Source organism: Orbicella faveolata, unplaced genomic scaffold (genome assembly GCF_042242905.1).
Source record: "Orbicella faveolata isolate gen_17 unplaced genomic scaffold, um_ofav_v1 contig_1, whole genome shotgun sequence".
Classification (NCBI taxonomy): domain Eukaryota; kingdom Metazoa; phylum Cnidaria; class Anthozoa; order Scleractinia; family Merulinidae; genus Orbicella; species Orbicella faveolata.
In genome coordinates, this window is record NW_028301536.1 from 32,157,816 (window position 1) to 32,185,671 (window position 27,856).

General features: G+C 37.8%; 1 protein-coding gene across 1 annotated transcript; it reads right to left on the reverse strand.

The window, feature by feature from the left end:
- Positions 1-1,571: 1,571 nt before the first annotated feature.
- On the reverse strand, positions 1,572-27,806 carry LOC110047212 (inositol hexakisphosphate and diphosphoinositol-pentakisphosphate kinase 2-like). The gene is made up of 21 exons (XM_020752964.2): positions 27,677-27,806; positions 21,533-21,759; positions 19,653-19,891; positions 18,961-19,306; positions 16,062-16,223; positions 15,238-15,545; positions 13,271-13,450; positions 12,639-12,965; positions 11,579-11,723; positions 11,034-11,149; positions 10,492-10,558; positions 9,142-9,289; positions 8,866-8,930; positions 8,178-8,263; positions 7,654-7,726; positions 6,843-6,970; positions 6,254-6,368; positions 5,015-6,002; positions 4,138-4,239; positions 3,092-3,205; positions 1,572-2,626 (listed from the first exon to the last, which is right to left on the reverse strand). The coding sequence occupies exons 2-21, from the start codon at positions 21,686-21,688 to the stop codon at positions 2,403-2,405; spliced, it is 4,089 nt and encodes a 1,362-aa protein (XP_020608623.2). The 5' UTR covers positions 21,689-21,759; positions 27,677-27,806; the 3' UTR covers positions 1,572-2,402.
- Positions 27,807-27,856: the final 50 nt, after the last annotated feature.

The window sequence follows — 27,856 nt, forward strand, 5'->3', positions numbered from 1 at the left end:
ACCGTTCTTTGCGTTCCTAATAATGTAAGATTCCTCTGAAGGGCGGTTCTGGAAACTCGCGGGGTTTTTTTGTTTATGAAAGACAAGCATAAAATGCTGAATTGGCGGCAGTTTGTGCTATTGATTTTGGTAGCCACCCTGTGCAGATTCAAGACACCCTATTTATTCCTTTTTAACGGGGACTGGCATGAAGATCATAAAGACCTTGGAGACGCAATCATTTGTGACAGGCTGTTTTTAGCGTTTTATTTCATGTCCGAGCCCACGGTTAACACAACTCGCTCGCGATTTAATCAGTTTTGGCAACAATTGACAGTAAAACGTTGAAGTGACGGGCTAAACGTCACGCACAAAAATCTAAAGATCACAATGAGCGGATTGAAAACTAACAACTAATGCGCATTTTCTGTGAATAAACAAACAGGTATAAAAAAAAAAAAAAAAAAATTGCTAATATTATGATCAACATCTCACTATGATATATATGGGTAACCAGCATCAGGCCAGATCGTATTAATTCGTAAATTATGATACCGGAAGTGTAAGGCTTGTATTCTGTATAGTACGAGCGTCACCCCCCTAGCGTACTTGCGTCAATAGGAGCAAGTGAACGAATCACCCGGATCCAAAAGATTATGATCCTTGCCCAGGAATGAATCGCCCTGACTGGTTTTCCATTCCTCTGTCAATAAGCGTCAGATCGAGTCGGATCGAATTGTACTCCCTAAAAAAACCTGAAGTGGATGTGCGCTCCTGTTTACTTTAGCTAGCCTCATTTTACACTTGTTTGGTTCAGCAGTGGATTTCTCCGCTCTACAGCAAGCGCCACGAGGCAGGCCAAAAGGGCCTTTTGATCCTTTACGGAGCGAATTCTAGTCGAGACATTGCTTGAGGTACGTAACGACCTGATATAATTTGTGTTATTTTCTCGTCTGTAAGATCTTAAGGCTGTTTGTTTCAGTCTAATTCGTGTTTTGTAGCCGTAAATTTACGTATCTGTCTGAAATTTGTCCGAAATGAGATAAAAATTGTCCGAAAATTAAACGTTACGTTTTTTTTCTTTTTCTTTTTTTTTGCAAGTAATGTATTTGAACTTGGACATTATCTGTTCCTCAAAACTCACAGTTTTCCTCGGGCTAAGCTCCTGGAAAAATGTCGTTACACGTTCGCGAACAGGAAAGTTTGTTAGCAAGCTGCCGCTTGGCGTTAGTATCGCGGAGACATTCAAACGTGTGTTTGAATGTTTTTATCAGTCGTCAAATTCCATTTCGAACTCTCATCTGTCATCTTCTTTTTGAAAAGGAAGCCAAACTATGTTTGTTTATTAAAATTTTGGGTGGCCGCTTTATAGGGGTAAGGGCAATAGAGAAGATGACCTAAAGATGGCCGGGGCCGCTTGATAATAGTGGTTTTATTTGCAGTATTTTACTGACAACAATTTCGGAATTTTGATAACTGGCCGCTTTATAAAGGGTAGCCGCTTAATAGAGGTTCGACTGCAACTGTCAACATAAGAGTAGCCTTGACTCGCTACCAGATACTAAGGAAAAGCTCAATGAAATAAACCATGATTAGACTTTAAAATACTATATTTTTAATTCACTTTTATTTGATTTTACAACAATGTTTCATTTCATATAAATTTGATAAAAATACCTAAATTATGTCTTATAAGTTTAAAATCGATAGCCATGGCAACAAAATATATAAACTTATGTATCTCTTTCGTTGAAGCGTTTTAAGATCAAAAATCAATTCTGCCTTTCGTTCGGTAGTATAATTCATGTCTTACAATGACACAGTAATACTATTGTAAAATAGTCGCCAAGCGTAGCGAACTGTTACATTACTTACATTATATTTGATTCATTGCATACTGCATCGGAGCACGGTACAGCAAATCACATTGCACTGTAATCCTCTTGAAGTGGCTGCGATAATTTGAACACTAGCTACCTAAGTTTCTTGTGCGTTACAGCTTTATAATTTGTAACCTCGTCGGTCTTTTTTCCCAGCCTGACTTGCCGGTTAGCAACACTGTAAATGTACAATCTTTTGAATACATGGTTGAATGAATAAAACTTTGTTCACACTGTGCAAAATACCGTACTGTACTTTAAAAACGCAAGAAGCCATGGAGGATCTCCCTTTCGAACTTAAAAAGGTTGGCATAATATTTTCATGATTTGAGACCCGTGATGTGTTTTCTTAAACACTTGTTACATAAATTTAATAAAAAATACCTGATTTACATCTTGCGCACTACCAGTTTTATAATTTTAACATCAATAAAGCTCTATAATAACAAAATTTCTAAAAAATACGCTTGTTGCCACTGCGAAAATATTTAAATTTATGTATCTAACACTTGTCCATGGTGACTGCACGACAGATCACTGTTGTCAAGAATGTAGTTTTTCGATTGCCTCTGTTAGCAAGTCTGTAACGTTACCCTCCCGAGAAATGCTCCTTGATGGCCAAGGCACTGGCGGAAAACGGATTTTGATGTTTTGACCAGTCACTTTGTCAAAGAACTTGTCCATCTTCTTTAGAGGTACAGCATTGTGCAATGTACGCAGGGGGTTCAGTGATTCCACTTTGGTCATTTCTTCATAATATTCTGCAACTTAAGATATAACCAAAATTCCCAACAGTTAGCATAAAAAAGGTAAAACGTAAAAACTTTAAAGCTCACAATTTAGATGGCAAATCTCAGCAGGTGATTTCAGCGAAGGACACGATGGTGAAGGTGTTGCCTTTTCAGTAAATGCCCATGAACAATTCCGATGAATAAATACATGAAGTAAATGGGCAGTGTTAGTATTGTGTTGCATCGTAATTACCCTTTTCAAGAAGGAATCTGGTGTTACATAAAGGCAATAAATCATCTTTTAGTGCGCGATATCTCTCATAACCTGTCTCTTTCACATCGTAGGTGTAGAGCAAAGTTAATCAGGAATTGCGGGTCAGTGAGAGGGCAACCAAATGCTTCTATTTATTTTCTAACCGAGGAAGAACAAGACAGTACGTCTTAAAACACGGTCTATGGGGGTTCATGCAGTATTTGTAAATAAACCGTTGTTGGTCTTACTGCGTGGCTTGCTACTTTGCTTGGAGCTTCTCGTAACGGAGTGTGGCCTCACAACCCAAGCACTCTGAATGTCGAAGGAAAACTTTCTAAGAGCACGAATGGCAGATGCAGATCCTACAAAAAACAGCAATACGTGGTTATACCAATATTGAGGGCAACTATAACAATACTGAAATTACTATCCCGTTGCTCGGCCTATGGACCGATGTGGTGGCTTTTAACCTAGGGCATGCAGTTTCTGCCCATCCCCTCCAGGTGAGAGTGACGAGCGTCACAGAGCATATTGTATAAACGTTTAGAGCATTTTCAATACGAATTAAGGTTTCCGTCAATCAACAGGGCCCTGTAAGTCCTCCAACCTTCCTCCCCCTCCTGACCAGTTGAGAGTGGGGAAGCATCAAAGAGCATTTTGCTCCATTTTTGGCGCTTTCACAGAAGAACACGTTGGAAAAACGAACACAAACTGTACCATCGATCTAATTTATGGTGAAAGAGTACATACCTAAACGCCCAATTACATAGTGCACTCGTTTTATCCTAAGTTGCTGATGAAATCCAGTCTTAAAAACTGAACATCAACTAAGTAAGTAGTTACAATTTTAAAAGGGATACTCCAACTGCTGTCGTAATGTAAAAAATAAAGTAGTAACCAGGCCTGTCAGATATCATAGAGAGTAGTAAACCAATACCACAATCAGGACGGAAAAATGATCAAAATGAAACTGGTTACAAAAGCCCGTGGTTTGCTTTTGCTCCTGATCGGTTGAAGCAACAGCGAGTATTTCAGTGATTAGAGCACGTAATGCAACAACAAAGTGCACACAAGAAGTCCCACTAGTAATGTGGAACCCCTTAAACAGCTCTCTGTCATGTTGCATCAACAATGCTGAAAACTAAACATCAAAAAATGTGGGGTTCAATTAAGTACAAGTCATCCCCAAAGGCCATGGCATCTATGAAACCCGAGCCATCTCAGGAGATTTTATTACCAAGCACTAGAGATTCTAGGGTCCTTTTTGTTGACAATACACCATCAGTGTCCTTACCAGCATTGAATCTTTTCCTGTATGAAGAAGATGACTCGATAGTCTTCACTTGCTGACCATGCTCAAAGCTCCGTGTGCGAGCAGCTGGAGGTTTCGAGGTTCCTGTCGATAAACCAAGTCATTGAAGTGAAAGAAGTCAAATGGATACAAAAAATCAGATGCTGTGAGCGAGACAATTCAGCTAGGGATTCAGCACAGAAAAAGAAAAAGAAGAGCCTCTTTCATCTGCGAAAACTCTTTGTTGTCAATCAAAAGGAAAATCCCATTGTATGTTATGCAAACTTACGTCAATGTTTCAGTGGTATAGTCTAAACAATGCTGCAACAGTAATTGAATTTTATGTGGCTGCAAAGTTACAATTTCACATTGCAACCTGGCCGCTTTGAATTTGAAATGGCCACTTCTTTCGTCATTTCATCATATCATCATATAATAACCCAATGAACAATATACCATGTGTAATACTCTTCTTGAAGTTTCATAGCTTGGCCAATTAGGGATAAGCGGGATGAGTAATGGTCAGTACAGGCTATTCAACAAACTGTACTTCCTTTTGGTTTTTGTACCATTCCGTTTACCTTTCAAAGATCCGATAGAAACTGGCAAACACTTGAAGACTTACTAGACATAGATGCGTCATATCATATCATGTTCCCTTCGGTAACTGAATATGTAATATTAACATGTACTGCACAACTATTAAGTTAAACAAACCTCCTAGGCTATTTAATCACATTACACCATTTTTAAAGAAGTGTTAACCTTTCCCGGGCTTTTGTAGTAACAGCAAATCATACTTGTTTGGTTATTCCATACTGATTTCTCTCACGTTTCTCTTATATGCATGATAACTGCATGGTTATTGCTCACTACATACCTTGTGAATTCTTGTCAAGATTAACATTTTCTATCATAGAATGAGACTTAGCTCGGCCAACTGGTACATGACGTTCTGATGCATCTTCTTCCACAATACAGGTCACTGAACTGACCTTTCCCTCTCCTTTGTCTTTCTGTGCAACCTCTCGTGTTGCAGTTGCAACATTGTTCGCAAAGTCAGTTTCAGATCTACGTCTACTGAGTTGTCTGCCTTTTTTCCGAATCTGTTGTCCATGACAACTCTTTAGTTCAGTGTCACTCATGCTGTGCCGCCGTCTGCCTATAAACGTTTCCTCTTCAGGTAATTCGTCAATGGACATACCAGAAGAAAGATAAATGTCCTCTACACTTGCTCCTAGGGCAGAATCAGAATAGTCATCGCTTCCGATTGCAGAACGTGGGAGCTCATTTCCGCTGTAAACAACTTCATCATAAGCTTCAAACTCATTACTTTCTGCTGCCTCCTCATCAGCTGATTCTAGGCTCTGAGAGGTTCCAGTGGTCCATTTCACAGCTTTATTCACACAATCCTGATTTTCTTCGGCCTCATGCTGTCCAGGATTTGTGCTTGTGGTTACAAGAAGATGAGAGGATGCGGTAAGATCACAAAGAGATGTGTCTTCATTGATAACACTATCAGATGTATCCTCACTTTGGTGACCACTATCCATCATTGTAGTTTCATCAACTTTGCAGCTCTTACAAGCATGTTCTACATCTTTGTCAGTTGAAGGGAAATTGGCCGCAGAAGATCTCATCTCCTCTTCACCAGCTTTTCTTGATGGAGAACTACTTGCCAAGAACTCTGGATCATCCAAGGTCTTTGCTCCAGGGCTGAAGTGGAGTTCCACGTGAAATCGGTGATCAGAAAGAGGATCAGCCTCAGGGTCTTCATACAACATAAGCACCAACTGAGTCATATAGTTAAGCTCAGGAACCTGTTCCAAGAATTCTACAGCTCTCTCCCACTGCTCATCTGGAACATTCTAGAACGTTTTGAACCAAAAAAAGACTATGATAAAAATAGTAATAACATCGCACGGATGTCACCTACTATGTGCATTTACCTGGAAAGACAACAAAGATGTAAAAAAATAGTCTTGAATTAAGGCTACGATTGACGGACACTGAGTTTTAAGAAAGATTAAATGGCCACAGGCGTTGTGCACAGACGAAACTCTTGGTTTTCATGGAAACTAATTTAAAAGTGATAACACTAACACAGATTATGGCTTACTTCAAAAAGCTTTCCGTGTCTAAGAGCATTCAGCACCGTATGTACGTGACTCTCGCTAGTGAAGTACAGTCGCGTTCGAACTTGACGATGGGGGGCTTCCACACTCTGCAAGTAGCTATAGAGACAACTATGTGAAGAACTTTCGCAAGATATACAAAGTTAATTAATTCAATATGGCAAAGAAGTAAAGCTAACGTATACAATGCAAATGGAGAGATTTTGTTTGACCTATCAACTTTTTTCAGTTTTCTTATTATCGCCAAGAACCATATCTTGCTGTCCTGTTTACATGTAAAGATAACCTCTCCTAGCCTTGAAATTTCCGCGTTTTACTCAATGAAAAATTCTCTATGAAGGTACACTAGTGTTTAAAAATAATAAACTGACAAAATGGAGAGCGAAATGGCCAACTCTGTACGCATGAACTACTCAATTCTTGCCTCAGGAGATGTGCCACTGTTTCTTTCCTACTTTTCTCTTTCGCTCTTTTATTCTCATTGTTTTTTGTTTCTATATGCACAAGTTTGCTCGATCTCTAGAGCGGTGAGTTTTCAACAAGTATAAATTTCATGCTCTGTCTACTTCTTACTCAGGATTTAGACGAGTATGGATGTCTGACGAGTCAGCATGTCGCAAATCTCCTTTGATGTTTCTTAAGAGCCTTGCACATACACTATGAGCAACGCTAAGCTTCTCATCTCTTGTGATTCCATATTCCTGAAAGATATTTAATCCCACTTGGGTCAAACAGTTGACGACCGTCGATTTGGTTAAACTCTCCAACAGGACGCTTTCTCACCAATTCACCTGCAAATATTCATCTGCAATATCCAACATTTCTGCTGACCAAATCATTCCAAAAACGGTTTTTTCTTTGATAGAAAACGAAAAATGCTCTACCAACACATATGACAAAACAAAATTGATTCCACATAGAAAGAACTAACGTTATCACTAGCCTCAACCCAAAACGGTTGGAAAAGTATTTTGTCGGGACACGTCAACCAAGTTAATTAAAAGCAGTTGTGATTTAAACGGTTAGTGTTAAGAGAGCAATTACAACCATAATCTTATCTCTATACCGATCTCTAAGAAGGAGCTAAACGTTTTAACATCTACGTTTACAAGATTAAATACATACATGTGAGTGAATACTTATCTTAGCAATTTGCCCCAAAAGTGGGTTCACTTAAGCTCTAATTTGACTAGGAATATTTTCCCCCGTAAAACGAACTCTATGATATTAGTACGAGTGAAAGGTCAACGTTTTCCCATCATTGTACAGCCATTGGGTTGGGTTTAAGCCGACCCAAGGTTTGTAATAGACGAGTGCGCCCAGATTCCCGATGGACACCATAACCGCAATTTTTTATCTACAGGTTTTCGACTGATCGACTCACCTGTGGAATAACGATATCTGCAAAGGCCTTGGCACACTTGTACAAATCCAAACTGTTCATCAAGTTCAGCTGACTAAATTTAATAACAGAGTAAAGAAGACTCAGTCGGTGGTGAAGTAAGAAATGTATCTATCCTTTCGCTGGCTGTGCCTATGAGAAGTGTGAGAAGGAACAGTATTTTCACTCTCAATTTGAGTCACTCCAATACCACAGGTTTGCATATCCGATAGCCAGAAATGTCAGCCGTCTCTCGCCTGGTGGCGCGCAACGACAAAAGAGCACTGGTGGAAATTCAGGCTACATTACCGTTTTCATGAGATTGGCCCTGATCTACTACATTCTACATCAGTCTCCTCACAGATCACTCTCCAAATACCCTGCTAACCAATCAGCCAAACGACTACACGAGATGTGTTTAATACACCTAAAACTGAGTTCGCATTTCACTGGGCGATACATGTTAGAATTAATTACTTCAACTGTTTGAGAATTACGTAAGCGAGGTTTTCTGATCAAGTTCCAACCTGTTATGCTGTACATCATACTTGATGCAGTCGTAGATATCTGGAATAAGACTTATATCAAACTTCCCACTTCTCAGCTTGAAATCCTAAGAGACAACAAAGCGATTTTGGCATGCTACGTTGTTAAACTTAACTGCCAGAGTAATGTTGAACAATTAGATGTGAAAGCTCTACAATATGCAAAAGTTCGCGACAAAATTGCAATTCTCCCAATCAGCTATCATTAATTGCACGAAAAATGCAGCACCAAAATAACGCAACTGAAGGGGCAATTCAAGGTTATCCAGTTAGAGTTGAAACGATAAAAAGAAAAAAAAAAAAAAACGGCGGGGACCCACTAAGAACGTTCCAAATGCTCTCAAAAGGAAGAGACGGAAAAAAGATTAAAACGTCAGTGAGACAGATACAAGTGTTTTATGTCTGTCCGATTTCCGTAGTTGCGTTACACGTCACGTATCTGGTCACATGCTTCAAGTTGATTGACAGATAAGTCATGTGAGAGAGGGTGAGATGGTTCTAAATTTTTGATTGTAAAATGTGAGAGAGAACACGAACTCGTGTGTCGAAAAGATTGTCAAGATTGTGAAAGTACAGAAAGTATACAGTCCTCTGAAGGAAATAAAGATTTGTGAAGTCCTAAGTTGTGTGGATTTCTTACAATGTCCGCACTTTTACAAACGTAAGTAACCTTTTCTAGTTTTGTCCATCTGTACATCATCAGCTCGAGTGTTTCATCCTGGTAAAGAAATGGATCTGTGTCAAACGAACAAGAGAGAGAAAATGGGTTAATCAGCCTGACAGTTGGGAAACGAACATTTCATGTTCATGATAATCTGATAAAATACTCTACTTTGGAAAAGCAACCTGTTAATAGACCTGTGCTTGTCTTGCAAGTGTTACAGTTGAAGCAATTTCACTTCTTTTTACTAGAAACGAAGACGCTGCAAAGTAGGTAGCATCCTACCTCTGGGGTCATACACTTTCTGAGCAATCATCTCTTTCAGATGTCCCGTAAGAGCCTGCATTAGGTTATAGATCTTCTCGCACATTTTGTAGGGGTTCTTTACAAACTTCATGGCATTGATCACTGAGTGACACCTGGTTGGCGCAAGCTAGTTAAAATAAATGACAAAATAATTGGTCTGTTACATGTGATTATCCGGGTAACAAGGCCGTAGCTATAAACAATTATGACTGAGGTTAAATTCTCTTCTTAGGTATTTAACAGTGTTTACCTTGCCCCCTTCAAAACGAAAATCAACAAAAACGAAAAAAATTACAGAGGCAAGTGCCTTGGTTTGCCGCATACCGGGTAAGGCCCTGGGTTATTGATATTGAGAATGACAGTTACTGATGACCGACTGTTAAAGTCTGTATTAGAGCCTAGTGGCCCATGAGACTGGTATCTAGCTGCGGTTTCTTTAGCGTGTATTTTCCTGAAGCGCTAACAAGTCTATACACCTGGGTTGAGGAAGGCACCGTGAAGGTGCATTGTCCAAGAACAAGACACAATGACTCAAGTTAGGGCATGAACTCTGACCGCTTTATAAAGCGTATGCTCACTAGCTATCATGCCAGCATGTGCCACTGACGTTTGAACAAACTGATAAATACTACGCAGACTGTCAAAGCCTCAGACTCCAGCACCAATGTTGTTACTCCTAGCTTCAAAACATGGGGCTAAAGATTATTATTTCTACTTCTTCTTTACACTTCTCGGTTCCTTGCGGAACATAAGTCCGACCGCATCGCGATTATGCTTATCAGCTCAACGTGGTAATTGCGCACGGGTGTAACAAAGGGATAGGTGTCTGGTATAATTAAGTATAGCTAACTAATAAAATATAATTAATATATTTAATTAACTAATTAATTATAATTATATATTAGCTTTAAATTCATAGTCAGCAAGACCCCGTTGATAGCAGTACTTTGTACTGAAGGGTTATCCTGGGTAAATTATTATTATTAGAGGCCTGCAACAGTTTTTTATCACTGCCATGTCATGGAAATGTAACATTTGGATTTGGGTTGTTACTCTTTTCAGTAGACTGCGACACCCACAAATGTTTTTGTCGCCTTCAGAGTAACGTTTTTGATGCTTCAATTATGTGGCACAACTGAAACAAACTGTTTGGTTTGACACCCTCTCGCGGCATTAAAAACGTTACTCTGAAAGCAGAAAAGAGATGGCCATGTGCCTAGTGGAAAGAAGCCTGGGAAGATGAAAATGTACTATCGATGGAAATGATGCGCAAATTAAAATATCTTGAATATGAAACATTTTATACAAAAGAGGAAAAACATTCACAACCTTGGCAAAATCTGCTTCCTTGAAATCTTCATTAGAATGAAGCATTTTATGTAATCTGTGCTTCACCCTGCAAAGGAAAAGTAGCTACTGTACCAGAGAATACTATCACTTGAGCCAACTAGAAGATTATAGCGCAACATCACTGACGACCAAACCCGATCCAGCTCTTGTGAGGTGTATTAAGACTAGAAAGTTCGATAGGTCCTTCCTTCATACCTCCACGTCCGTTTGTGACTTATTCATTTCACAAATAAAAACAACGATGATAACGACTGAATTGTTCACTAAGGTGTGAATTCCCCGTCAGATACAATTACAGTTAACTATTGAAAGAAACGAGTACTCGGTATCACCACGATGAACGATAAAAGACAATTCTGTCTCTCCTGTGCTGTAAAGTTCTGACTCTGCTTCCATAGCCACCCAAGCTAAAGAACAACAACGATAGCATTTAATGACGCCAGAGAAACTTTAAAGTTTTCGTACTTGACATGATGGCGTTATTGTTATATCCGCAATTGCAGTCATGCACAGGGACTTACTTTCCCAGTATCTTTGCGGCATCATCAGGGGTGTCAAGCATCTCTGTAGTATTCTTATCACTACGCACAAGATGTACAAGAACAGGCGCTAGTTCACCTTCAAGAGCAAGAAAACCCTACGAACAACAAATCAATTATGTTAGCAAGACATAAGCTCAAATCTCCAAGTATTATATTAAGTGCTGTAAAAACGTGTCTCCTTTTCTGATAAGAACAATGATTAGATGACTTTTTTATCCTCATCTCCATGGTTGAAATACACCGAAAGTGAAGTCAGACATTAATCATCTTAAGCAGTTCAATGGGTCAGCTAAAATACTACATGTACTTTAGCAATCTGCCTGAGCCACAGCCTGCATGTGAACGTGCAGGACTTTAGTTCAGGATTTAAGAGCAACCAACAAACTAATGCATATATTGAACTTTCACACTGTAACATGGTGAGTAATGTTATCACAAAATTTTTTAATTTTTCAAACACCCACTGTATTTCATTACAATACACTTTTTAATTAAATGCCCCTTCAGTGCCATAAATTAGGTACCTTTGCAAAAGCTGCAGCTGTCATTTGCACTCGTCCCTCATCTGATGCATAAATCTTCAAATCATGTCTGTAAGTACTGTGAAGTCGCAACAGACCACAATCCGACAGCTTAGAGTATTGTCCTTGGCCACCAGGATACATGCACCTATTTAAGAACAGCAAGAGTTTAATGTACATTGTAGATAAAATCGTTGCAAGCTGTGGTAAAATTGTTGTAAGCTGTGATAAAATTGTAGAAGCATATGTCTACACTTGCACAAGCTTAAAATCAGATGTGGCGATTTTAGAAAATATACCATGTGTTCAGGTTCCTGGACGAAACAGATGACACTTACAAAACAATTACAGAAGTTTGCTGAACTTTATTCTAACAACCTCATCAAAAACCATTCAAAATTAAGTAGGTAAAATAGCATTTTGTAAGCGATAATCATAAACTAGTACTGTATCAAGTGATAAGTCGATGTTAGTACTGTGTTGTAAATTGTACGCTTGGTTAGTATTTTGTATTTGTAACGTAATATATGCTATGTAGTAATTAATTTAAATATATATATATATCACTATTGTACGTAATGTTAGTAACGTAAATAACGTTAGCATTGTAGGTAACGTTAGTATTGTAAAGCACATGGATCTTCCAATAAAAATAAAAATAATAACAACAACAACAACAACAACAACAAAAAAAAACCATTCAAAATTTGACAGACGTGGTAAGCGGTTTGAACACTAGCAGGACACTCCATTAATGCTTAATGTATAACCGTACTGTATTTTCTTGGACAGCAAAACTATTTTTTTTTAATTCCCTATTCTCGCTGAGAGCCTTTGTGTTGCACACAGAGCGAAATAAAATGGCACTGCTTTGCAGGCTCCTGTTTTAACCGAAGATAACTTCGATGAAGGATACACATTTAAGAACGGCAGGAATTATAAATTAAAAGAGCACGGGATCAACATCTTTGCATTTCGAAGGCTTTACTTCAGTATCTACTCAATAAACATACGCAGTTGTCTCGAGAGGACGGAAGAACAGACTAATAAATTTCGTTAATACCTGAAAGCACGACCCAGCTCTAAAGCCTGCTCCTTTCCCATCATGGTTAGTTCTCCACCCCACTTCACAATTAACAGCAAAGAATGTTCCTTGTCAACAGGAACCTCCAGTTTGTCTTCACTTCCTTTCTGATCAGCCTCCTCAGTCAGGCTTGATTCTTTACTGGTTGCACTTGTTCTTTCTCCGCTTTCCTTTCTTTCCCCCTCATTTTCTCCTTTAATTTCAACATTTCTGTCACTGTGCTCGCTGTCAGTTCCCTCTCGAGGTTTTCCTTTTCCAAGATACTTGAACTGGATTTTTCGGTTAATACCAGAGAAATGACCATACCTTGGAGAGACACGAGGAAATAAACTGATGATGTGCATTTAAGTAGCATTTGTTGTGGGTAAGATCAAAATTTGACGTCAAGGTTTAGATTCAGTGCTCCCTCTCAAAAATACTTCCAGACTACTAGGTTTTTAAGAGCTTTAATGTTTCTTTTTCAAAACATACGAGAAATGAGAATTTTTCAGGTTGTGAAGTGACTGGATCTAGTTGCCCATGCAGGAAAAAAAAATTCAGCCGATCTCTAGAGTCCTTTGTGGGTCACAAGTAATACAGAATTTTCTGAAGAGATAAAGATATGGTCTTACATTTCCAACACAGTTCTGAGCTGATGGATTTTGTTAGGCTTTTCAAAAACTGGCTTCCCCTCCTTTATGTCATTCAGCAAATCTCTGGCGATATTCAACACCTCTTGCAACTGAGTTGGCTTCTTGAGTTTAAGCTTCTGATCTTCAAAGCCGTGGTACTTCCTAAACAGTTCAATAAATCTGCCAATAGAAATAAGCAATACGTTATAGCACTGTGTGAGTAAATACATGGTTAAACACACGTCATACACTTCGAGACAAGAGACCCTGGAACACTTCATAGAAAAGATAATTGCGTCATGTTCCAACACTATTATTTCATCGGGTAGATTTTCACGAAAAGGGACTTATAATTCCAAAAACCATATCAGGTTGTAAAAAGTCAAAAATTTGAAACATTTTGTGTTTTCAGGCTTTCAATTTCAATTCTTATAAGATTAAATTTGGAAATACAGTTAACAATAAAGATTAGCGAAAAAACTGAGCAACGACGTTTCGGTGTCATCCTGGCACCATTTTCAAGTTAAAAAATATTTGTGCGAAAAGTAAACTAATTTATACCAATGGTAGAGGTGCGAAATTGAATAAATTAAGATTAAGATTGAGGAACACCGATTTACCACCATCGGAAAACACCTTCAAAATGAACACCGAGTTGATACAGTTGGTGACCTGACTAACAACTTTAAGATCCTAAAGAAATGTCACGGAAAGTTCGATTGCTTGATCCACGAAATGTTGTGGATTCGCAAGAAGAAACCGAGCCTTAACACACAGTCAGACTCCATTCGCGCAAAAGTATTTGTTTAGGCTTTGAACAGACACTGAACTCATTACCAGTGTTTGACACCTCATTGGAATGAACATGAACATTGAACAGCTATCTTAATCTTAATTTATTCAATTTCGCACCTCTACCATTGGTATAAATTAGTTTACTTTTCGCACAAATATTTTTTAACTTGAAAATGGTGCCAGGATGACACCGAAACGTCGTTGCTCAGTTTTTTCGCTAATCTTTATTGTTAACTCAATTTCAATTAAGTGTCAAAAGTGGGTCACCCGCGCCCGGCAACTCACTTGTAGTTGGTAGAGTGTCGCGAGGTAGGAAAATAGTTGTGTTATTTTGAACAAAATGCGTGGTTCCTCGTGAAATTAAGCCCAGACTTCTCGAGTAAAGTAACAGGAGACCAACGCAACTTTAGCATTGTCTTTATTTTTGTTTGCTGCGAAGGAAAAGACTATTATCGTGTTGTTCCAGTAGGACGGTTTGGTTTTGACTGGCGTTCCTAAGGCGGGCACAGTCACTGTATGCAAGGTCAGAGCCACCTTAAACTTTTCGAAAATTAAGGTGACTCTCAACCCTACCAAACGGTTTTTTTAAACTTTACCAAAAGTTGTATCTTCTCATACTTATCAGAATTTGATTATAAGAAAAGGTTTCACTACTCCTTGTTCTCGTCATGAACTATATTTAATATGTCTGAGAGCATTCATCCAAAGCATCGAAAAGTATTGTCAATGTTGTTTTCACATTGTATGGTGATGATGGATTATTGTTACACCTCTACTTTCAAATAGCCCATGGATTTTCCCATGGCTGTTCGTAGGTAACAAAGGAACTACTCTTCGGTTCTGTGTTGATTACACAAACCTTAATGCCGTGAGTAAAACATTTAAAGTTCCCTTTTCATTCCGTGTATCGATGACACTACGTGTTGATTATAACCATGTTCATCATAAACGCAGCAGGAGCGAAATCTGTTTATTATAATTGACGTGTCGTGAATAACATGGTTGTCTGCCAAAACTTCCCAAGAGGAATCAGAACATTGGAGGTGGTATTCTCTAAATGATCCAGCTGGAATTCAGTCGGATACTACGTAACTGTGCCCCATTGGGGCATTCAGTGTATTGCCCATGTTTAGAGTAGACGACAGAACTGTTTGAAGGAAACTCCCTCTTACCTTGGATGCCGGACTTCCATTTTCATTTTCTGTTTTGGAGTTCGGTCACCATGTCTGATGATGCCAACCACACACCTTAGCTCCAGCCTGGTACCTCCCAGAGCTTTAACAGCAGGAATTTCCTCTTGCACATCTAGATTGTATGGTTTGTACAACTGAGGAGCTAGTTCTTGTACAATAAGGCTCATTAACACTTGTGCAGCATCATCATAGTACTTCTTAGAGTTCTTGACAAAGCTAAAGCCATTGACATCGCAAATATATGACTTGCCATGGGTGCGGAGCAAGTCACAACCACAAACTGTTTGCTACGAGGAAAAACAAAACGACAAAGTTGCAAAGAAACTGCAGTTCATTACAAATTGATACTGTGCCAGTGATTATTATACTTCCTGTCACTGAGTTCATTCTGAGATCTTGATGGTACATGATATATTATTCCTAGGTTTGCTTATTGTTTCTTATTGCGAACTGTCTGCTTGAAAATGCAGTTAGATTGTGAGAAAAAAGCTAATTAATGACGAGTAAATAAAACAAGAAGCAGAAGAGAAAGTGAATGGGCCCAGTTTCCTACAAATTAGCAACGAACCCGTAATACTTTAAAGTTTCTTCTTTGACTTAACAGGCATATTTTCCTACACGAAAGGTTAATGGGGGTCTGTAAGGTAATAACGATTCTTCCGACTTGGTTTGTGGTAATTCCTTCCCCACATCTAGGCAACCGTTTGCTGGGTTTGTTATCAAAAGGTAAAGAAAATTCAGAAACTATCATTATAAAAAGGGTTAATTGGAATACAGGCTCAAAAGCAAATGTCACCTTATACCTTGAACAGTTTGCAAACTTTATGGGCCATTTCTTTCTCTTGCTGATCAAGAATAATTGGGTATCGTATCTCCTTCCCTTGGCTGTCCCTTTCAACTTTTCCATCCAGTGAAGGAGACTTGCGTGCTTCAGCATGGGCATATTCTGGGCCCACAGTGTACACCTTGAATTGAAATAATGTTAATTATCACAATCAAAAGTTAATAAAATCACCTGGAATTAACTGCATACTTTAGTTGGTATCTCAACATGCCCAGTATGACGTTGTCATTACACCCCTACACATCATACTATTGCCAATTCCCATTTAAGGTTGCCTGGAAGTGAAACTGGTCATCGTGGATACTTTTGAAAATGCTTCAAAATTAGAATAGTCCCAAAGAGAGCTTAAAAAGCTATAAATATGTTGTGGAAGTTGCGGGGGTGGAATCAGGGATCATCCAAGACGGCTTCTGGCTGTGGCATCATCATAGATCTCCAAAACTCCACGAGGATTCTGTTTGTTTAGCTGGTTTTTGGAAGTGATCATAACAGCAACCAATCTTTATTTCCAGTAACACCACTTCTTGCTTGAAGCTGTTTTTGCAACTTGTGCACAAAAGGATAAAATGTGTGTTCCAACCACCAGCCATCAACATGAATGTCATGATACATCAATTAGGTGTTGCGGTGAATAGAAATTACAGTCTAAAGGTCACATTTAGACCACACAATATCCAGGAATATGCTCACAGAGTACTTTCTTCCATCTTCAGAACACTTTACCTTCCATATGACAGAAAAAGCACTCTTTACCGCATAAATCTCCGCAAACGTGACAGGCCAAGACAACTATAACAAGCACTTCCATAGTCATAGTACAACAGCAAGATTATCACCAATCTATCTATGGAAAAAAGACGCACAAGAGTACTAGGTCTTTTATAAAAGAGTGCAACACGGTGGTGGCTATCACACCGCCACAACCATCTCGGAGGGGATGCAACAATCACCTGACTTGCTGTAACCATGAGCATCAATTAATGAATCAATCAAACTTTATTTGATTGATTGATCATCATGCGTTGTTGTGAAAGACCAGCTTTACGACTGGAATATTTGGTAATTACCGGAAATGAGAGAGATAGAAATGAAACCGTTTTTGAATACACTGAGCAGTCAAACTAGAAGATATCTTTCAGGGTCAAATTGTCACGTTTTAACACTATCAATGGTGCTCCGATTTATTTTAAGGATTGAGTTAAGAGAAAAAAACAGCCGTTATATAAAATGCTTATCTCCGACGACTACTTCACAGATTACGTTTTGGGCATTGCATTTCAGTTCAAGGTTCTACGTCACGGTTTGCCCATCTTGAAAAGATTAGCCTAAATTTTTCAAGTTCGTTCTTTGAAATCCATGCTAATCTCCTTCATCCTTAACAATCCTTCTTCGTTTATGGTTTATTACTATTTCTTTTGATAATACTATTTTCGGGTTTCCTTCAATTTAAAGGTAAATTTGGATGTGGCCAAAATAGCTCAAAATACCGTGGCTGAGTTCTTTTAAGAGTTCGTCTCCACATTCACATGCCAAAGGACAGACCATACAGTGTGGCCTACAACTTACAAAAGAATGTCTTCCTTTGCCAGATTACATTGATGTTTGAACAACAATACCTGATGATTCTGACCTTAGAATATAGGTTGAAATTCATCAGACATGCCTAACAAATGACATGCAGATTTGACTTTTCTAAGTCACCAGCACCAACCCTGAGAATTTTAAAAAACGCATGCGGATGAGGGCAACCCATCAAGGTCTTATATTACAAAACATGCCCGGCCCCTTCATTAAGATGAGTGTGTGGTGCAAATGCAGGGCAACTTAATTGGCATTTACGTGTAATACGTTTTTAAAGTACTGGGAAAGGCACAAGTGATTTGGTCTTCCAAAACAATAACATCATTAAGGATGAGGTTGCTGCAGTGCTGAATGCCAACAAAATGTGAGATGGGCTTTCAAAAAGATCAAGGACTTCTTGCAGCTTCCCCCTTAATTTCAAGGCATGTTGCTGTGTTTTCTAATCGCTTCACTGACAACAATATTGGTTTCAACATAGGTTTCAGACAAGATTGCAAAACATAAGAGGTACGTCTGTTCTATTAAAGCCACGTATTGGAGAATGCAGTCAGGCAAGTTGGGCCACAATTTCCTTGCAACTAATAAGCAAAAGGGCTAGGGTGAATGTTTTTTCAGCACTGTGTCACAATGATATGAAAAGCCATCAGAAAGATTTTGGGTCATTTTCTAGTGCCTTTTGATGGCAACAACAATTGTTAAGTCCTGCATGACTGGGAACTCCAAAGAAGGGCTACTGATGATCTTTCCCTTTTTGCGTGGCTCTTTCCGGTGTGCGTCTTATCGTTCTGGCCTTCCAGCAGGTATCACAGTCACTTCCTGTTCTTTCTTCACTGAAAAATCTTGTTCAATGATCTTGTTCTTTCTTGTTTCCCTTTCAAATTAACTTTGAGACACTTTGCTATATTCATTGAGAAACACTGATATATGATGAATATCCCATGCATACAGTGGTCCTGTTTAACCTTGCTGGCTTTGCAAATCTTCAGAGGTATCTCTTCCTCTGTATCCTTCTACAAAGAATTGCCCATGCCGGCCAGGAGTGACTTAATGAATTTTAAACCAGTGTAATTTGTAACTTTGCAACTTGTAACCTCTTCTCAGCCTCATAAATTACACAATTGTGCATCATGCAAAAGACACAATGATATACTAATAAGCTAACTTTTGGAGGTATACTACACCATCAAAAGTCAGTATCAAGTAATTGTCTTAAACTGACTAATAAATTGTAAACGATAGATGAATGGTAATTAAATAATGGTAAACTCTTGGTTTACCTTCACATCTGTCCCATCAGTGACTACAAAGTCTTCATAGATGTATGACCCTTCTTTCCTCACAGAGCTTACAGGCGAGTACACACTACTTCTGTCTCCAACCTTTCTGAACAATCTCTGGCTCCCACCACCAGCTGCCGAGGGGAAATAGATATATACATTATGGTCTTCTGCATCCACTGGCTTCTCAACAAAGGGTTTTTGGAACACCTTATCACCAATCTGCACTGAATCATCTAGTTCAACAAATTTTGTGTCAATGGGATTTCCATCCTCATCTCGTAGCAATATTGCATGCCTAGGTGTTTCTATTCCAGCAATCTCCAGGATACTGTACATTGTTGGTCTAAAAAGAAGGAGTGAACAGTACTGTTGATCAGTGCATGTCACATTACCATCCACATTCATATGCATGTTCGTTTGCTTTTATCCTAGCCTGTCAGATAAATTAAGTAAGATGGTATCTGATCCAAGTTATTTGTTGGGTGTATAACATCATATTCAACAAAAGTAACTAAGTATATAAACACACATTATATAAAGACCAAAAAATTATTTACATGCCAAAGACAACATCATAATTTTGTGCTAATACAACAGAGAGTGATTCCTAAAGATCCTTTCAACTACAGTATTAATAGTACCAGTCTTACAATTGACGGGACTGAGTGTCATAATACAGATGTACAAACCTGTGCATTAATGCATACTGCATCTCCAGATCATTCAGAACAAAAGGGTTTGTAAGTTTGGCATACTCAATAGCTTTTTCAAGAGGAAATCCATTTGAGTAAAATGAAATCAGGCAGTCACAGATTGGCCATTCTTCCACAGGAACATTCATGATGATGTCTTCAGGAAACACAAAGATGTCAGCACAGTCAAACACAGACATCCGATTCAGAATCTCTTGCATTGGTGGAGAATTAGTCTTAAAAAGAAGTTTGACAAAAAAATCATTGTTAACAAATCTTGAGACCATAATTGTTAATAATTTTATAACTTTCAGACACTTAATGATAATTTGTAACTGCAGGCTGTGAACAACTTAGAATGTACAGCAGCCTGTTAAGCTAGACTTACATGACCTACTGATGGCCATATTATCCATTGACTGTGAGTATTTCCTAAAATCTGTTGATGGGGACACAGGGAGGGAGCATTGGATAGGGAGGACATGCATGGTAGGAGGAGAGGAAATCTGAGAGGACAGGAAGTCAGATTGCCCAGGTCATGGGATCAACCTCAGAAAAATAGGGAAAAAGTCTGAATATAACTATTTTGCAAAAGGTGTGGGAGCTGCCACTAAGGAAGGGGCAGGAACCCTAAGTAAAAGTAAAGTAAAGTAGAAAACTCAGAAACTCCAGCCCCTCCCACAGATATCTGAAAACTAGTAGTAATCAAAGATTAGAGCGGTGCGTTCTCACACATACTTTGAATGTTTGGTCTACTCTGGTTTTGTTCAAATGGCTCCTTAGAAAATCAAGTTTGATGAAATGACAAATAATGATCTGCACATGAAGTTGAAGCCTACGGGTAAAAGTGTTTTTTAATTAATTAAGTATTAACTTGTACTGGACAAAATATTTTCCGGGAAAGGCATTTGAACTTTTGGCAACACTAATTAGAATTCAATTTCAGATTAGCAACACTTGTAACAAATATTTCTTGAGAAAATAACGTTAATGACCAGTGACTCTGCAAGACAGCGTGTCGCCAAATGTTTTTAAATTTTGTGTTTGTATAAATTTGTTTGCATCGCTCAAATTTACATCTTGTTTTCACAAAGGAAAAAGATTAATTAACCATTCTGACTACAAAACATGGCCTTAATTGGCGGGTTAATCAACACGGAAAGTTTGTTTTCTGACAACCAATTATGGCCACAAGGAATTTGTTGAGCTACAAACTGGAAAATTTATTTTCTGACCACAGATCTGACAGTCATAATGGCCATTTGCCGAGCTACACGGAAAATTTGTTTTCTTACCACAACTCATGGCCATTTGCTATTGCCGAGGGTGCATGAATATGTGACTGCGTGCATGTGCTCATGATGTAATTTGCTCCTGTTGTGGGGGGCCAGGGCCAAATCGGCAAACAAATCTGTCTGAAAATTTCCCAATACAAACTGGATTATGACTGCGTTACACTATGTGAACGCAATTTATAATATACTGCACATGTACCGCAAACGTTTTCAGAGTCAAAGGCATGAAATTTATAATCCTAGCCTGAGTGCCAGGATTTTCAAAGATTACCCAAACTGAAAGATATCTGAAGTCATTTGCGAATTTCTGAGGATGTTTAAAAACTGTTGCAGAAGGCCTCAGAAATTTCCCTGTCAATTCTGAGTGGGAGGTACTCCCTTGTATGGGCTATATCAGTATGTGAGGCCCCAAAGGGTTTGGTTTGTTACCCATTATGGTCAGAAATAGGGTATTTCTTTTATTTGGCCAAGAGCTTGGTCCATAGTCATGAGTACACAAGACATTAAAGTTTTCAACATCAAGGCATGAGACTCACACCTAAGCTAAGGCATATAGAGATATGATGGCAGGTTTAGATTCACCTTTTTACTCATAGCACAGATGCCAATCCTGATCTTAGGGATTCCATCTTCGTCATCTTCATCTTCATCATAGTCCTCATCCTCATCATCATGTCTATTGAAAGGTGTTGGGTAATCGCCCACTTGGTCAAACAATTCAAGGTGAGTCAGAGACATGACACTGATTGACAGCTGCTATTTACACAACATTCTCTTCCATTTGTAAATGTAACAGCTATGTAACCATTCTGCAAAAGGAAGACGAATTGCAAATGGGAATGAGTATAATAACATGACAAACTATATCATGATGAAATGGGCCATATGGTTTCCTAAGTAGTCCATATTAAACACCCTTGATCTATGCATGAGACATAACTTACAGTAAAAGCAAATCATCTTCTGTCATTCAGAGGTCACATTATGTGCCAAATAGATAGATGGTATTTTCCACAAATTATGCAATTGACACAACTACAGATACCTCCTTAAAATTCATTGACTTGCAAGATACCTTTTGCGAGAGAAAATAACAATATTCTGACAGCTGACTGTAAAACTGTCATGATTACAAGTAACCTACATGTAATCTGTTTCTTACTTGCATGCAAAACTTTATTGAGCAATTGACAGGCTAAAAGACTGCAAACATTTGTAACTGATACTTCAGTATATCAGAGTGGGTACAGTGTATATGTATCATCCAGCACTAATATATTGTCATTAGAGCAGTATTATTGCTGGGTATTCTAATTATCCTGTAATCATGTTGACTACATTATTGACAGTAGCAATTAAGTCAAGCTGTCTTAATGAGCTGACAGCTGACGACTATCAAGCCTTACAGTACAAGGGCAACAGTACTAGTTTCATGATGGACTGGACAAAAACTAAGAAGCAAGTGGTCAAGTTTTTCTCTTTGAGTGATATATGCTAAAAGAATCATTACTTGCCCCTGATGGCACATATTAGATTTGAAAATTTCAGATTGCATTTCTTGTTGCTCAAAACAAGTAAAGCCCCTTATATGGATCAATCTCTTCACTTGCTGTCTGTTTGTTAGTTTGCTGAGTGAGCTCAAAAAACGTATGCCAAAAAGGATTCTTAAACACAAACATTTGCAGAAACAGTTTTTACTTAACCATTTTTATAATTAACCTTAGTTAGTATTATTTTTAATCTTAGTTCTAGGTTTAAACCTTAGCTGTTAAGTCTTACATTTTTAGCTTTCATTAATATACTGTATTTTAGACTTTTAATATATAATTTTTAGACTTTTAGTTTTTTAGAGGACCCTCCTTAAAACCACCACCAGATGCATGTGATTAGAGGCCTCCTCTTAAAATATTTTAATACTTCATAATAATAATAATAATAAATGGAAATTTATTATTGATAGTATCTTTTGACATAAAATATACATGAACATTTACATGCATTAGTCATTGCCCAGGTTCGGGTTGTTCAAAGCACGATTAAGCTAATCCAGGATTAGCATAAATTTTTATTTCAATTTTCGTAACTTTTCAGTGAAGTTTTCTGTTTAAATTTTTTGTCCTTCAATTTTGGCGTTGAACAACGACAAACTCCAACAAACATGGACAGTGAAAACACTTTTATTTAAGAGAAATTAGAACTTTGATTAACTTTTAAACCTGGATTAGCGTTAACTGGCTTTCAAACAACCAGGCCCAGGTGTTAAACTACAAAGTCAGATCTTGTCTTTAATTATTTAGAAAGATAGGTAAAATTTGGAGAGGATTTGTTTCTGCGCCTGCACCAAACACCACTGATCATGATGATCAGGCCCAGTTATTGGGTGCTATGAGTGCATCCTGTGGGAGGCGTGGTGGCCTCATCAATATACGGTTACATTATAGGGGTTTGCAATCACTTTTTCTTACTAAACGCAGGGGAATTGTGGTTATGGGCAAATGGAAGATTTAGGATGCACAGTGATGTGGTATGGTGCAAGGAGTTGTGGTTATACGCGAATGGAAGATTTAGGATGTGCAGAGGAAAATGCGTGACTGGACGATTTAGCATGCGCAGTGGACTTCCATGTGCTTTCTTGGTAATGTTTTAGGAAAGCAAGAAGAGGGTGAGTTCTTAAATGTGTGAATTGCTCTTTTTTTCACTTCTTGCTGGTTTTTTTATGCTACTTTTATCCTTCAGATCCTTATTAACTTTACTTACTTTACTTCATGATAAACAAGTATGTCCAATTCTAATTTATATTCAGTTATATTCACTGTTGCTATCATGCAACAGGGATATGAACTTTGAAAGGCTGTTAGGCTGAAGGGTTTTCAAAAAATCCCATTGCAATCCCCTTAAATCTTCTTCAATTTTGCCCATTCTTGCTTTCTTTTATTTAATGAGTTATTTAAGCCATCCTTTGATGTTTTAAGTGGTTATTTTCTGTTTCACTTAATTTGGTGGTCAGCTCTCAGTTACTGACTTTGATGATCTTGAAGTGTGTTACAAACATCACTGTTGCTCTAGCTAGGTTGCATATACCATTTATTACACTGAAAATTGGGTTTTTTGGTTACTTTTATAAGGGAAATGATTGTTTCATTTTATCTTATTTCAGATTGAATTCAATTGAGAGATTATTCTATAACAGCAAGAATTTGTATTGAAGAGAAATTGCCTAAGTTTGTACTTTACACTCTACCCTGCACTGCACAATATAGCTTAACAAACATTGCCACTTGGCGAAAGACAGTTAACTGTTTTGCAGGTACATGATGATGTCACTGCAATGTTAAATTTGTATTATAGATAGTTTATAGTAGACTTAATTTACACCATATTTGAGTTATTTTTTTGTAAAAAAATACCTCTTAGTCAGCGCGTCGGGTATGTTATGGACGGGTCAATGGATATGTGAGTGAGTGAGTGAGAGATGTATGTATGTCACACCAATCAGATTGGATCTACTATAAACAGCCAATAAAATTTCTTATTGTAAAGGTAAATGATATATGAGAAGATCTGATTCCGACACAGTTAAGAACGGCCATATTTATTCTTATATAAAAGAGGAGGAAGTATTCATATATTTGGCTTAATTACTTCGACATTTTTTCTGGGTTAGGCTGAGGATTTTAGTTTCGAACGAGATGAGCCTTGAGGTTTGAAACAGTTTGTGAGTTAGTAGTATGCAAATGCAACAAGATATTTTATTTTTAGTTACAAAGGTAACTTGATACTTTTGTTCTTCACGAGGAGTACATGTAAATTCGATTAGAGCTCACAAATCGTTGCTTCTAGTTCTTAGGACATGTTTTAGAGGAGACGAGACTATTTAGATTTGAAACAGTTCTAACGTTTACAATAGTAAGTGCAGATGACAATTGTTTTGTTCTTGTTACATGTAAATATAATGAGATATGATTTATTTTTTAGTTACAAAGGGTAATTTGACACTCTTGTTTTTCACAAGGGATTAAATTCAAGTAGCGCTGACGAATCGTCACCACTCTTTCCCACAAGATGTTTGGTGTCTTTAGTTACAAATGAAAACTTAACACTTTTGTTTTTCATATGGGAGTAGATTCAATTAGAGCAGACAAGTTATCAGCTATTGTTCCCAGGATATTAAACAAAAAAGAATCTTTCATTTCTGGACGGTTTTTACGTCTCTGCAGTAGCAGTTTATTTTTATTTGATGGGCATTTTATGACATTCTTTTCAGCCCGATATTTTTAAAGGTAAAAAGTATCAAAACTGCTCAAATGTTCTTTGAAGACTGTGTGGCACCAAGTTAAAGTGCAGTTCAATTAAATCAGACTTTTAATGTGTCAGAGAGGTTTTTTTTCTCTTTCCTTCTATTTTCGGTGAAGTAGTGTTGTTGTGTTGTGTTGTGTAAAAAGGGTAAACTTACGACTCCTATAAAATGCGAAAAGGTCTCTTAACTTGAGTATTTTTGAGCAAAAATTCCTCTTGGGGGTTGAAAGGGCTATGTGATTAGTGAGTGAGGGAGTTATGCATGTGCACATGTCACACCAATCACAGTGTGGATTTTATCAAAGAACGAATCAAAGAAAAAAAATAAGATGGTATCTACATTAATCTTGAGATGTGTCAGATTACTGTAGTTTGTTCAGTCAAACATTTTATGGCTTACTATTTAGCTATCTTAACATGACCGATGTAACATTGTATGTACATCATAAATTCCTAGTTTCTTTGTTGCTGTACATTGCAACCAATAAAACTTTTCAAATTAACCAAATCATTACTATAAACAGCTCCATGAAAGCTCCTATCTCCGACACTTCACAAAAAAAAAAAAACTCTTGCATGCTTTGCATGCCTATGTTTTATAGTTGCTGTTGAAGAGGAATCTGATTTTTATAGTCTATATTATATCAACAACAAAATGTTGTTAGTAGAATGTATAAAGTTTGTGATAAAAATAAATAACTCTTTGGCAGGGTACATGATGTCACTGTAATGTCAAATTCATAATGATAGTTTATAGTTGATTTTACAACATATTTTATAGTTGCTGTTGAAGACACATCTGATTTTTATAGTCTATATTATTTCAAAAGTAAAATGTTGCTGTTGGACGTATAAAGTTTGTGATAAAAATTAACTGTTTAGCAGGGTACATCATGTTACTGAAATGTCAAATTCATAATGATGTTTATAGTTGATTTTACAATGTATTTTATAGTTGCTGTTGGAGAGCAATTTGATTTTTATTGTATATAATTATTGTTTCAACAGCAAAATGTTGCTGTTAGAACATATAAAGTTTGTGATAAAAAATGTCACTGCAATGTCAAATTCATAATGAGAGTTTATAGTTGATTTCACAACATTGATAGTTGCTGTTCAAGAGGCATCTGATTTTTGAACAGCGAAATGTTGCTGTCACAGAGTTTATAGTTTACTAAATGTTTATTTTATAGTTTTACTAAAGAGTTTTTTCAGAAGTGTCCATTGCACAATGTTGATGCTTAGGGACCGTTCATTTTCAATGTATTAGAGGGGGGCATGCCAATAAATTTGCCTTCAAAGGGGGGATCATGCAAAAAACATTTGCAGTGAAAGTGCGGCACACAAAATAACTTGTTTACAAAATGTCCATTTTAAAGATATATTAAAGAGAGGAAAGCGTGGGCTGGTGATATTTGACAGGGGGCCGTGCCAAACAGTTGGCTTTAAAGGGGGACCCATGCAAAAACATTTGCAGTGTAATGGGAGAGGGGTTACTAAAATATCCCCTCCTTTATGTACTGAACAGCATCAAGTTCAGCTAAATGAGTGTTTTGTAATTGCCATCATCATTATTATTTTTTTCTTCTTTGGGGGGAGGGGGAGGGAGGTGTAATATCAAATATTTATGAACACTAAAAGAGCCAGGGAGAAATTCCGGTGAAGAGAAGGGCTCTTGTATTTTGCACGCACTATCTATTAAATCCCACCAAGCACCCTACCCCATAAAAATTTAAATTGATTTCCCTTCATAACGATTCACATATGGCTTCTTGTAGAAATCAATTCTTCACCGTTGCAAGCAGATGACATAGTACAGTTCATAAGGTTACTGTTAGCATATTTAATATCGTCCTCCCCTTCGGCAGCATTATTACCATTTAGGTATACTAGGATCCCATATTAAGTAGCTTATCCACAATGGGGTACATTCCCAGCCAAGAGATTCTTATCACCTTGGTTCCAGCAGGTCTCATTTTCGTAACGAAAACATTTGCGGCTTTTGCTTGTCTATTGAACGTTTTTTAGTTATTTCTCGATATCTTCCCCCGTGACTAGTTGAGAATTTCATTGGAAAGCATGTTTAAACTTCCCGCTGCATACATCCATCTGGCGAACCAAAGACGAGTTGCTCAGGCATTGGAAGAAGCAGGCAACTCTACACTGAGTTGGACCCCGCATTAACGGATGATTGAACACCTTCCCAGAGAAGATGGCTATCAGACAATAATTATTTCGCAGAGTCGTATCAGACAGATTGATATTGAAGGATAGAATTTAAGCTTAGAACTCTTTGCATGACCTTGCTGCAAATATGTATCGCGTGATGTTTAGCTTCAAATTATGGACAATTGACCTGTGTCCGAACGGTAATTAGAGTCAAATGAAATGAAATGGCTCTGTACGCATAATATAGATCTGCTTACTCACCTTCTTCTTTGTAACAGAGAAGTATCAGTGCATGATTAGGAAAAACGATGTCACCTATCAGCTTGGAATCGTTTGACCTCTTCCAAGTCCAGCACACCGTATCGTGCGTGGACCTCTCGGGTAAACAACATTTAATAAGAGAATGTTTATAATTGGTTAATTTGTCATCCAATCAAAAAC

Excerpts from the sequence above, each read along its gene's own strand:
- LOC110047212 (XM_020752964.2), bottom strand. The coding sequence starts at position 21,688 with ATGTCTCTGACTCACCTTGAATTGTTTGACCAAGTGGGCGATTACCCA. Across the intron at positions 7,727-8,177 it reads TATGATGTACAGCATAACAG|TCAGCTGAACTTGATGAACA; the intron begins GTTGGAACTTGA and ends TATTAAATTTAG. Across the intron at positions 6,003-6,253 it reads GACACGGAAAGCTTTTTGAA|AATGTTCCAGATGAGCAGTG; the intron begins GTAAGCCATAAT and ends AAAACGTTCTAG.